The sequence below is a fragment of the Somniosus microcephalus genome, chromosome 22, assembly GCF_052327205.1.
Source record: "Somniosus microcephalus isolate GS21.2 chromosome 22, FLI_Smic_1.0, whole genome shotgun sequence".
NCBI lineage: Eukaryota > Metazoa > Chordata > Chondrichthyes > Squaliformes > Somniosidae > Somniosus > Somniosus microcephalus.
The window spans coordinates 58,355,338-58,367,638 of NC_141008.1; the positions used below are offsets into that span (position 1 = coordinate 58,355,338).

Sequence of the window (12,301 nt, forward strand, 5' to 3'; positions counted from 1 at the left end):
TCCGTTATTTTTCAGTGAGTCCATTGGTTGACCTATGTACATCATTTAGGATTAGTGCTTGTGTATCTAGTTAATGTTACCTTCAAAAGAGCTGTGTCATGAAACATATCACTTAAAATGACTAATTATCTCTTGGCCCAGAGCTCTTGTACGAGGATGTCTTCGCAGTGTGGGAGGTTATCTGGGCAGCAAAGTACATCTCTTCAGAACACTTTGTCCTTTTCATTGCCTTAGCTCTGGTGGAGGTTTACCGCGAGATCATTCGTGATAACAACATGGATTTCACGGACATTATCAAGTTTTTCAATGGTGAGTTCAGCCTCTGACATCCCTCAGAAGTGTTTTTAGATTTCCCTGTGTATTTTTCTCCCTATGTACGCTGCTTTCTCTTTCCTGTCCTTCATCTGTACAAATCTTGCATGTCCAGCTGGTCATCCCAGGGCGCTCGATTGACACTCTCACTGACCAGCTTGAAAAATTGAATTGGATGAAGTCTGGTGGCATGTCATGTTCCCACTTGCTCGGGCAAGGAATGGCGTGCAGTACAGGAAGACTTACGGAGGAAAGAAAGCAAATTAAATTCCAAAAGCAAGCTGTCCCCTTGACTTGTTGGGCGAAAGTAGCACAGGTGCCACCTCGCCCCAAGTGACCAATCTCGTGCCAGCCTAGACAGTGTCAGCAGACCACGAAGGGCGGGAGGGGGTCATCACAGCCTGTCCTCGCCTTTCACTTTTCAGTCGGGACCACTCAATAGAAATCAAGAATAGGAAGCCAGACAGAGTCTTCTTTTGGCAACACTAGGTGGGGGTGATGAGGCCAATTATAGTGCCCCTACTGGCTAAGATCAGCTAATTCAAGACAGACCCAGGATCACATTTGGAACCATCCTATTTGGTATGGTTCAGTACCGCACCTGTTGTGTATTTACTGCCCCTGTTCATCAGTTTGGGAGAGGGCATGCCATTGTTCTCTGATCAGTTAGATATCATTCATTATTATGAATATAGAATGGTTCCAGGGATGAGGGATTACGGTTACGTAGATAGACTGAAGAAACTGGGGTTGTCCTCCTTAGAGCAGAGAAGGCTAAGAGGAGATTTGATAGAGGTGTTTAAAATCATGAAGGGTTTAAGAGAGAGTAAATAAGGAGAAACTGACTCCAATGGCTGAAGGGTCGATAATCAGATTTAAAGTTTTAAATGAATTTTTTGCATCTGTGTTCACTATGGAGAAGGACGATGTAGACATAGAAATCGGGCAGGGGGACTGTGATATACTTGAACATATTAGCATCGAGAGGGAGGAGGTACTAGCAGTTTTAGCAGGCTTAAAAGTGGATAAATCCCCAGGCCCGGACGAGATGTATCCCAGGCTGCTGTGTGAGGCAAAGGAGGAGATTGCAGGGGCTCTGACACAAATTTTCAAAACCTCTCTGGCCACAGGGGATGTGCCAGAGGACTGGAGAACAGCTAACGTAGTACCATTATTCAAGAAGGGTAGTAGGGATAAACCAGGGAATTACAGGCCAGTGAGCCTAACATCAGTGGTAGGGAAATTATTGGAAAAAATTCTGAGGGACAGAATTAGTCTCCACTTGGAGAGGCAAGGATTAATCAGGGATAGTCAGCATGGCTTTGTCAAGGGAAGATCATGTCTGACCAATTTGAATTTTTTGAGGGGGTGACTAGGTGTGTGGATGAAGGTAGTGCAGTGGATGTGGTATACATGGATTTCAGTAAGGCTTTTGACAAAGTCCTGCACAGGAGACTGGTCAAGAAGGTAAGAGCCCATGGGATCCAGGGTGCCTTGGCACATTGGATCCAAAACTGGCTTAGTGGCAGAAGGCAGAGGGTGATGGTCGAAGGTTGTTTTTGTGACTGGAAGCCTGTGTCCGGTGGGGTACCGCAGGGATCGGTGCTGGGTCCCTTGCTGTTTGTGGTCTACATTAATGATTTAGATGTGAATGTAAATGGTATGATCAGTAAGTTCGCAGATGACACGAAAATTGGTGGGGTGGTAAATAGTGAGGAGGGTAGCCTCAGTCTGCAGGACGATATAGATGAGTTGGTCAGATGGGCGGAACAGTGGCAAATGGAATTTAACCCTGAAAAGTGTGAGGTGATGCATTTTGGAGGGACTAACAAGGCAAGGGAATACACAATGACTGGTAAGACCCTAGGAAAGACAGAGGATCAGAGGGACCTTGGTGTGCATGTACATAGATCTCTGAAGGCAGCAGAACAGGTGGATAAGGTGGTTAAAAAGGCATATGGGATACTTGCCTTCATTAGCCGAGGCATAGAATATAAGAGCAGGGAGGTTGTGGCGGAGCCACCAAAGGACTCAAAGCAGTTGTACATAATTCTGTTAACAGCAATGTAGTTATAGCCTGTGTCTGTACCTTTAATTACACTGTTTAACTGTACTCTGCCTAGTTACCTTTACAGCGCGGTTTTAACGTGATGACGTCATGCCATTCGTCACGTGATCCCCCAATGGCGGGAAGAACGTGATGACGTCATGACGTCAGCCATCGGACCAGCCCAGCAGTCCTCGTGGAGCCTTCAGAGAGAACAGACCTGTATTCGATGTATCCCAGCAGTTTCCAGTTTAAACCTGTTTTGTTCCATTAAAGTTCGTTGTTTAATTGCCTGAGTCGAACTCGGTCTTTTCGTTAGGAACCTCCGTTCCTACAAGGTTATGATGGAGCTGTACAAAACGCTGGTTAGGCCACAGCTGGAATACTGTGTGCAGTTCTGGTCGCCACGCTATAGGAAGGATGTGATTGCATTGGAGAGGGTGCAGAGGAGATTCACCAGGATGTTACCTGGGCTGGAGCGCTTCAGCTATGAAGAAAGACTGGACAGGCTGGGGTTGTTTTCCTTGGAGCAGAGAAGGCTGAGAGGGGACCTGATTGAGGTGTACAAAATTATGAGGGGCATAGATAGGGTAGATAGAAAGGAACGTTTTCCCTTAGTAGAGGGGTCAATAACAAGGGGGCATAGTTTCAAGGTAAGGGGCAGGAGGTTTAGAGGGGATTTGAGGAAGAACTTTTTCACCCAGAGGGTGGTTGGAATCTGGAACTCACTGCCTGAAAGGGTGGTAGAGGCAGGAACCCTCACAACACTCAAGAAGCATTTGGATGAGCACTTGAAATGCCATAGCATACAAGGCTACGGACCAAATGCTGGAAAATGGGATTAGATTAGACAGGGCTTGATGGCCGGCGCGGACGCGATGGGCCGAAGGGCCTCTTTCTGTGGCATAGTGGTTAGCACTGTTGCCTCACAGCGCCAGGGACCCGGGTTCGAATCTGGCCTCGGGTGACTGTCTGTGTGGAGTTTGCACATTCTCCCCGTGTTTGCGTGGGTTTTCTCCGGGTGCTCCGGTTTCCTCCCACAGTCCAAAGATGTGCGGGTTAGGTTGATTGGCTATGATAAATTGACCCTTAGTGTTAGGGGGATTAAATACGTGGGGTTACGGGGATAGAGTGGGATATGTGTTGGTGTAGGGGTTACGGGGATCGGGTGGGATATGTGTCGGTGCAGGCTCGATGGGCCAAAATGGCCTCTATCTGCACTGTGGGGTTTCTGTGTGTGACTCTATGACTCTAAAGTGATTGGCAAAAGAACCAGAGGCGATATGAGGGAAAACTTTTTTACGCAACGCGTGGTTAGCAGTTTTCAAAAGGGAATTGGATAAATACTTGAAGGAGAAATAATTTCAATGTTGAATTTTTACTTCAGAAATGGCGGAGCGTCACGATGCCCAGCAGATCCTGCGGATTGCACGCGAGCTGGTCTACAAGGTTCAGACACTGATCGAAAACAAGTGATGGAACTGAGGGAGAAAGGAAGGCATGCGGATACTCAGCTTCCTCCTAGCAAGCTTGAGTGGGGACCTCCCCCACCCCCCCCCCCCTCTCTCTCCCGGCACCGGCTCCTGTTCCCCCGCACTTGAAGAATGACGGTTCAGGAGAACGAGTTGGTCACATCTTCCATACTTCAAGGGATGTCATGTACTGAACGGAAAATGCAAGGCTTTTTGTGGGAGGCCAGGAAATTAGTCAAAAAGAGTTGCGCTAATTTTTTTCCCCAACAAGGCTCACCAATCGTCAGTCACATTTTAGTGATGCTTTAACGTAGTTTATAAAAACACATTTTCCTTTAAATTCCTGCCCCGTCTCTGCCCGCTTTTGTTGTGAATTTTTATTTGTGGTTGTGCGTTTTATTTATTTATTTTTTTTAAATCAGTGAGTGCCTAAATATTAAATGTGTGGCAAAAAAAAACTTTCACCATCCACATTATAATCCTGTACCCTCAGACTGACAGACGGGTATATCTTAAATACTAAGCTAGAAATAAATGGGGATTTCCAACCCCCCCCACCCCAATTTTGCATTTGTGAATTCATAGTGTTTTTTAACTTCTCCAGACTGATCGGATTTGGATGGACCAGTGTGTACTTTTCAATGCGGATCAATCCAATCTTACAGACTATTTTAGCATGTTTACATTAAAATAAGAGTTACTGATATTTTAACTTTATTGAAGAATGTTGCCAATGACTAGATGTTCTATGGTTTCTGTGTGTTTCTGTAATTCTACTTTCTAGTATTGAATATTTCCAAAATATTCATTTCCACATATCATACAGTGTTTGCTATCTCAAAAAAAAGGGCATTCGATGGTTTAATCTTAGTATGTCTATCAGTAAATCTGGATTGAGTGGAATCAGTATTGGTGTGTACAGGTAACCAAGCTGATTCAGATCCAACAAAGCCAGTATTGGGCTGTGTTGTGGTACCGGTTCACCGCCCCCCCCCCCCCGGCCACCTCCTCCCCCCTCATTATTTGCGCCCCTGTAGTTCTCCACAATGGTGCAGATCACCATTGGGAATCTGAGTTGTCGACTTCCCCAGCATCAATGCTGTTCTTTGGGATCAGTCACTGGGAAGCACAATTCGAGCAAGAGTTTGGGGTAGGGGGAAGACTTTGATTTTAATTTGTCTTCTGCTCCTTCTCCACATCCGCCCCCCCCCCCCCCACTCAAGCTGAAATGCCTCATCTCTGCATGAAACTCCTTCCAGTGGCCCAACCAATTGAAGAGGCAGGAGGCCCCGAGAGACCCAAACTTAATGGCTTTCTGATTTATCATCAAAAAATCAACATGTTCGGCCATCTACAATGCCAGAGTGCAAGAATAGATGGATCCTGAATGAACTTTTATGCATCAGAGATGTTGTGTTGTATATTTTGATTTTTGCACCAGTTTGTTTTTTCCCGTAACAATTTTTCTCCCTTTCACCTCATTCCTGAAGTCATTGGCTCCTTGCTGAGGTACAGGTCCAAAGATGCGAGGTACTTTGCCGAGTACCACGCCTGTGTCCATTATTCACACGTGAGACCCAACAAAGCCACCAGGTCATTCAACCATGGGGTGGGTGGACACCATCACAGCCAAGCCCAATCTTGTCCTCATCTTGTAGCAGAAGGTTTTTGCTAGATAGTGATCAGAATGGCCAATTTTACCGCCCCCCGCCTCCCCCTTTCCTAATCCAGGGGGTGTGGAGGCCAGTTGTTGCACCCCTACCCCTGCACTGGCTGAGAGCAGCTCACTGAGCATAGATTGGGAATAGAATGGGGCTTTCCTGATCTGTATAGCCGAGCCACTCACGAGGTGAACTCGCTGAGGTGGAGACTGCATCCACTACCTAATAAGGCCGAGCAATTGATTGCACTGACAGTCTCTCTGCACACAATTTGGAACCTCTTGTACTGAATGTGAAGAAGAACACTTTCTGCTATTTATCCCTCCCTAACTTACAACTGGAAACTGGGGGATTCATGCAGCCAAGTGTCCAGATCTCTCTCTTGATGGCTAGTTTGCTGACAGGTTATAGAACTGGGACCAAGCAGCTAAGTAGAACTGTCAGCAATTGCTGTGCAGGTGTCAACTACCATCTGGTGTAATCATAAAACATTAAGCCAAAGTGTAAGTAGATTGCAGCAGAATCTTGGCAAAATGTGCACTTACCAAAAGAAAATCACACATCAAGTGGGATTTGTGGCCATATGGGTATAGTTGGCACCAGTTTAAATGAGGCTGCATCTACAATATAACCGCAGCCTTGGTGCAAAGCTTACAGTGGGAGGCCATCTAGAGAGAGAATGGGCGGTGAGCGCAGTGTTACTTCTCTAATTTCTTTGCTTTTCTTCTCTTAGCGCTCATGCTAGACATGTTATTTTGAATGTGCAGAGAACCGTGGGGAGCATACCCACATTTCCGCAGTGCCCACTCCTGGCAAGGTTCTGTGCCAATAGTGACACTCAGAAACTCACCCCTCGAGTCTAAACATTTCAAAAAATAAATATTAATGTGCATGATGTAAATGAGTTCCTCTGCACATTGAGCGTTCTACATAATGTTGTTTTTCTATGTTCAGTGTTACTGATCGCATTGAAGGGGGAAAGGCTCGGAGCTGGTATATAGATAACCTGTTTCAGTAAGTTACAGTTCCCCTTAACCCAAGTGTTGGGCCTTTCGATTTCACTGCCAATATGTGTCATGTACTCCGTTTTTAGCAAACAGAAATTCTTTTTTTACAATCACCCACGGCATTGCCAGCGATGAGTTTGAGGTTAGGTCCTTGCGGGGGGGCGAGATGGAAGTAACATGACCACTGAAAGTATTTGGAAGGAAGTTTGAGAGTCTCTCCAGAGACAATGAAGTTTGTGTTTTTTGATTGGCTCAAATTTGCCAAGGAGTTTCTGTGTGATGAATACATGATAGGCACAGGACTTTTATATAGCGAGATTCTATTTACTTCCCCCCCCCCCAAATATATTGTATTTTAGCCAAACTAAATGTCAAATATAAACTTTTTACCGCAGTCACATGGTGTATTTTCAGCTCGAGTTTAGCCTCTGACCCACACTGTCTAAAATCTACCTCAATATTCAATGAGATGTGAGTGTGATTAATTCCTTACTGTAAATAAAGCACTTATCCCAAGCAGTCAGCATTCACACACTTATCTGTAGCCTTTCATTTTTTTAAAAACTTGTTTAAATATTCCCTTTCTTGGCCAGGCTTGGCTGTATTTGAAATTAGAAACACAATCTCCAACACACTCCTGTCTTAATTGCATTTTTATGTGGTCTCTGAAGTGTGGGATTTCCCCCCCGCTTGGTTTCCTCACTCTTACTAAAGAAGCTCATCGATCTCCCGCTGTAAGTTTGGTAGAACGTTAGCCTCAGTAAAAGGGCGCAAAAGGCCGTTTCTCCAGGTTTTCTGACAATATTCTGCTGAAGTTAAGTCATTTGATTAATTAAAACAACAGTACAGTACACCCATTGTCTAGTACTCTATAGCACATTGCAGGACAGCACACAGCAGTTCATTTGCACCCTGTGAGTGGGAACAGTTATTGCAAAGAAATTGTGTTGGGGATCGGGATAATTCCCCACACTTCTTACAGGGTTCACTCAAAGTTAGGATCTGGATAAAGGGACTGATTTTCATAATTCCTCTCATACTTTTGGGATGAGGAGAGAGTAGAAGGGTGCAAAGTTGTCTTTTTGTTCAACTTTTACTGAGGAGGAGGAGGATCCAACTGATCCTTGGGCAAAGAAATAGAGGCAACATAACCAGAACTAAAAGGCACTGCAGTTTTTGAAAAGTGTTTTCGACACATCTTCATCCCACTGGTGCTGATTGTTCTATTGAGAAACCTAGATGAAGGCGCCAAAGCATCAAGAGTAAACAGCATACAGGAGAAGACGAGGTTCTATAAATGATGGGTTTTTTCTTATTCATTTATGGGATGTGGGCGTTGCTGGCAAGGCCAGCATTTATTGCCCATCCCTAGTTGCCCTTGAGAAGGTGGTGGTGAGCCGCCGCCTTGAACCGCTGCAGTCCATGTGGTGAAGGTGCTCCCACAGTGCTGTTAGGGAGGGAGTTCAGGATTTTGACCCAGCGACGATGAAGGAACGGCGATATACTTCTAAGTCAGGATGGTGTGTGACTTGGAGGGGAACTTGGAGGTGGTGGTGTTCCCATGCACCGGCTGCCCTTGTCCTTCTAGGTGGAAGAGGTCGCGGGTTTGGGAGGTGCTGCCGAAGAAGCCTTGGTGAGTTGCTGCAGTGCATCTTGTAGATGGTACACACTGCAGCCACGGTGCGCCGGGGGTGGAGGGAGTGAATGTTTAAGGTGGTGGACGGGGTGCCAATCAAATGGGCTGCTTTGTGCTGGATGGTGTCAAGGCTTCTTGAGTGTTGTTGGAGCTGCACTCATCCAGGCAAGTGGAGAGTATTCCATCACACTCCTTACTTGTGCCTTGTAGATGCTGGAAAGGCCTTGGTGATGTAGAGCTGGGTTTTATAGATCGAATGGAGGAACTGAAGGAGGCAGGGAGTTTTAAAGCCTATGAAAGATTGAGTTAGGCTAGGAGGCAGTGTGTTGATAACTGCATAGTCCTCGGTTCTTTTTCCCCTGTACTTTCATGCTTTATAATTTAATACATTCCAAGTGACACAGAAAGAAATGTTAAAAATGACTAAACAGCTCAAAAGATTTCCCCATAGCTTTGGATAATTGTAATATCTGAAAGCTGTAATACATTGCTCTGGTGATATCTGACAATATAGACAGATTTTTGTTAGGCTAAGGGTATCGAGGAGCAAAGGCGGGTAAATGCAGTTGCGGTGCAGATCAGCCATGATCTAATTGAATGGCGGAGCAGACTGGAGGGGCTGAATGGCCACCTCCTGCTGCTAATATAATGTAACACACCTTTAAAAAGCAGATTTACATTTGGATGCTAACTGTACTAACTTAAAATAATAAATTGGAAAATATTTTCTCTCAAAATACACCGCCCGGTGAGGTTAAAATTTGTCTTGAAATGAATATTGGGGGAAGCGCCTGTTTTCTCCATTATCAACGATCCGGAAATGAAATTGTAAGATTCTGACGCTTGGAAGCAGGCGATTTCTGACCATGTTTTTTTTTAGCGGGTCGCTTAGCACAACAAGTTGGATTTATACAGCGCCTTTCATGTAGGAAGGAAAGTCCCCAAGGCACTTCATGGGAGAAGAAAACACAAGAGTCCTCTTGCTTACCATTGAGAAATGTCACCCTATCCCCCCAAACTTTCACTGCTTATGAAATGTATAAATGCTTGGCTTCTGCTGTAAACTTCATTGAGGAAATGATTTTGTTATGTAATTAGACTTTGTGTAATATTCTGCTGTAAGTATTGTACATATTTAACTTGTAAATTGTCAGTGTTAATCTGCCCTATTTATTGCATTCAGTTTGTGTTCTGCTGCAGACAGCTGACTTTGTTCCAGATTTATCAAACGTTTCTTTCAACACGTGGTCGTCAACTAGTCTGGGTTAAATTTCCCTCCCCCACCCCCCGACACACCCCCCCCCCCACAGCCTTTCCATTTCAATTTGACAAGTATACTGTCGTGCATATTTCCGCAGTATCGTCCTGTGTGACTACAAAGAGGTCAGAACCAAAGATTTATTGCATTCCACACGGAGAAACTGTTTCAAAGTTCTACAAATTGTATTACATTGGGTAATCCATTCAGACAATGAACTCCACTCTGCAGGGTCCTGTGCAAAGAGGGTGGGGTGAAGTATTTTTCCAAGTGCAATTGCCTCTTTTTTGGCCAGTGATTATCAAGAGTCTTGATAGGGAAAGACTATTTCATCTGGTTCAGGAGGGTCATCAATTTAAAATTACTAACAAGAGAGTAAGGAGAAATGTCTTTACACCAGAGGGTTGTTGGTGTAGGGAATGATTTGCCACAGGGAGTAACTGAGGCAGAGACCATTGCATCTTTAAAGAGAAAAATGGATAGACATTTGACGCGGAGGAAGATCCAGGACTATGGAGAGTGGGATTGGTTTTTGATTGCTCTAAGCAAGGAGCTGGCAAGCCACAATGGGCCGAATGGCCTCCTTGTGTACTTTAAACTTCTGTGGTACTCTCAATACCAGCAGTGAAGTGTTGAATAATCACCTGGTGGCGGGCAGTATGGGGTTCGGTGCAATGATGCTTTGTTTACACCTTGTAGGCTGTTACTCAACGTGTTGCATCCTGGGCTGGGCCGGGAGCAGGGGAAGGGGAAGTGTTCGTAGAGTACTGCCGATGTTGTTCTTGAGATGCTCACATGGGTGACCCCAGGGTAATTGCAGGTGAAGAGCATGACATCCTCTCCAATGCTTGTGAGGTGGGGGCAACTCAGTGCATAGGGAAACCATCCACGTTGTAACACTATGAATGTGGACCAACCGTGCTTCAAAACTTTGAAATAGATCTGCCTGTCACCCACGGACACACCAAGAGCTAAAAGATACACTTGCACTAACCAGCATGTCTGTAACTTACAAAAGGAGCATTCAACCTGACTGTCTCGTGCCACAGTTGATTGTGCACTCATCGCGCAGGTTAAGCACACCAGTTAATCCCAGTATCCCTGTATTTTTCCTGTTCTTGCTCCTTTCGTTAGCCCTGACCTCCTCAGCTGTTCACCACCAGATACTGGTGCAGCAAGTGGTTTACAACCAAAAGCAAGGACTGCAAACTTGTACCCCAACAATGAGCTTGCATTACAGCTGATCTCTCGGTTAGATGAATGAACTTGTTTGAGAGTTATTTCACTCTTATTTTTAATTTCCCCCCTCTGCCCCAACACTTGATTCCATCTCCACCCTTTGTTTCCTTCTGTTTGGGGCCTTGTCTGATTATCAGCCTCCTGCAGCGAGACGACAGCTGGGTGACCTGCCCCCAGGCCGCTGCCATCCTTGCCTTTGGGCCAGCTGTGAGGAGCCACAAATCCAACAGTCCAGGGCTGAGTCTCCCTCCAACGTAACCTCCTCGCCCATGGGAAAGCATTTGGGATTGGGAACTCGGGCAACAACAAAAATAACTCATTTATATAGCGCCTTTAATGTAGTAAAATATCCCAAGGCGCTTCGGCAAACAACATTTGACACCGAGCCGCATGAGATATTAGGGCAGATGACCAAAAGCTTGGTCAAAGAAGCAGGTTTTAAAAAGCATCTTAAAGGAGGCAGAGAGGCAGGGTAAGGGAATTCCAGAGCTTGGGGCCTAAGCAACAGAAGGCACGGCCGCCAATGGTGGAGCGATGAAAATCGGTGATGCGCAAGAGGCCAGAACTAAAGGAGCGCAGAGACCTCGCAGGGTCATAGGGCTGGAGGAGGTTACAGAGATAGGGAGGGGCGAGGCTATGGAGGGATTAGAAAACAAGGATGAAAATTTTTAAATCGAGGTGCTGCTGGACCGGGAGCCGATGTCGGTCAGCGAACACGGGTTAATGGGTGAACGGAATTTGGTGCGAGTTCGGAGACGGGCAGCAGAGCAGGATTGAACTTGTGCCCCATTCTTCCTTCCCCACTTGCCCTGAATTATAACATAGTCTGTTAGTGCTCTGAATATAAACCAGTACTTGGTATGGGTGTAATTTTGCCTGTTTACTCTATGAGCTGAATGGTGGTTTCACTGCAGTACATTAGTGCATACACTGTGGGCTCGAATGTCCAAGCCCCGTGGAGGCAGGAGTGGGGGGAAAATTGCAGAATCGGGGGGCACGAACCCTTCCCGCCCCCAACCCGCCTCCATGCCCGTTTCCCAGGAGGCAGGTACCCGACCTGTGCTGGGAGCCGCCTCCCCGAGGCGGGAAGGGGATTAGTGCCAATTAACTGCCTGTTAACAGGTAGTTAACAGGCAGTTTTTGGCCTAATCCCTATTTTTAGCCCTGAAGTGTGGGCTGCCCGACGGACCGTCGGGCTGAAGGGCTTGGAGGGTTTGAGATGTCCGATGTTCAGGTGAGTGATGGGTGCATGAGTGCAGAGGTAAGTGTGTTTGGTGTGTGTAAAGTGTTTAAATACGTTTTACTTACCTTTACAGCCTTCCTTCCTTCAGGTCTCAGGAGTCCCTCATCTCACCGGCACAGAAAGCAGAATGGCCACGAGTTGTCAAAAGTTGCAGCATTCTGCTTTCTGTTCTGGAGAGTTCTCTAACTGAGTCTGTGGAGAAGGACTCAAGTTAAAAGTCAGATTGTCAGTGTTTGACAGCTTCACAGAGCTGTCAAATGCTGATATTTCATCTGTCAAAAGCTCTTGACAGATGAAATGTCAATCCCTGACGTCATCTGTAACCGGGTGTCCCTTAATTGGCCTGCTGAGCCCGCTGGGCGGGCTTAACAAGGTCAATCAAGGGAAAATCACGTGGGTTGGCCACAAATCGATGGAGGCGGGACT

The 12,301-nt window shown here is 46.0% G+C and overlaps 1 protein-coding gene across 3 annotated transcripts in view; it reads left to right on the forward strand.

Moving 5' to 3' along the window:
• The window catches only part of sgsm2 (small G protein signaling modulator 2), a 290,127-nt gene extending 278,399 nt beyond the window's left edge, over positions 1 to 11,728 (forward strand). For all 3 annotated transcript variants that reach the window (XM_085964840.1, XM_085964841.1, XM_085964842.1), the window contains 2 exons: positions 142 to 309; positions 3,747 to 11,728. In XM_085964840.1, the coding sequence (XP_085820966.1) occupies positions 142 to 309; positions 3,747 to 3,835 (257 nt within the window). In that variant the 3' untranslated portion in view covers positions 3,836 to 11,728. The remainder of the gene's footprint in view (positions 1 to 141; positions 310 to 3,746) is intronic.
• The last annotated feature ends 573 nt before the right edge of the window (positions 11,729 to 12,301 follow it).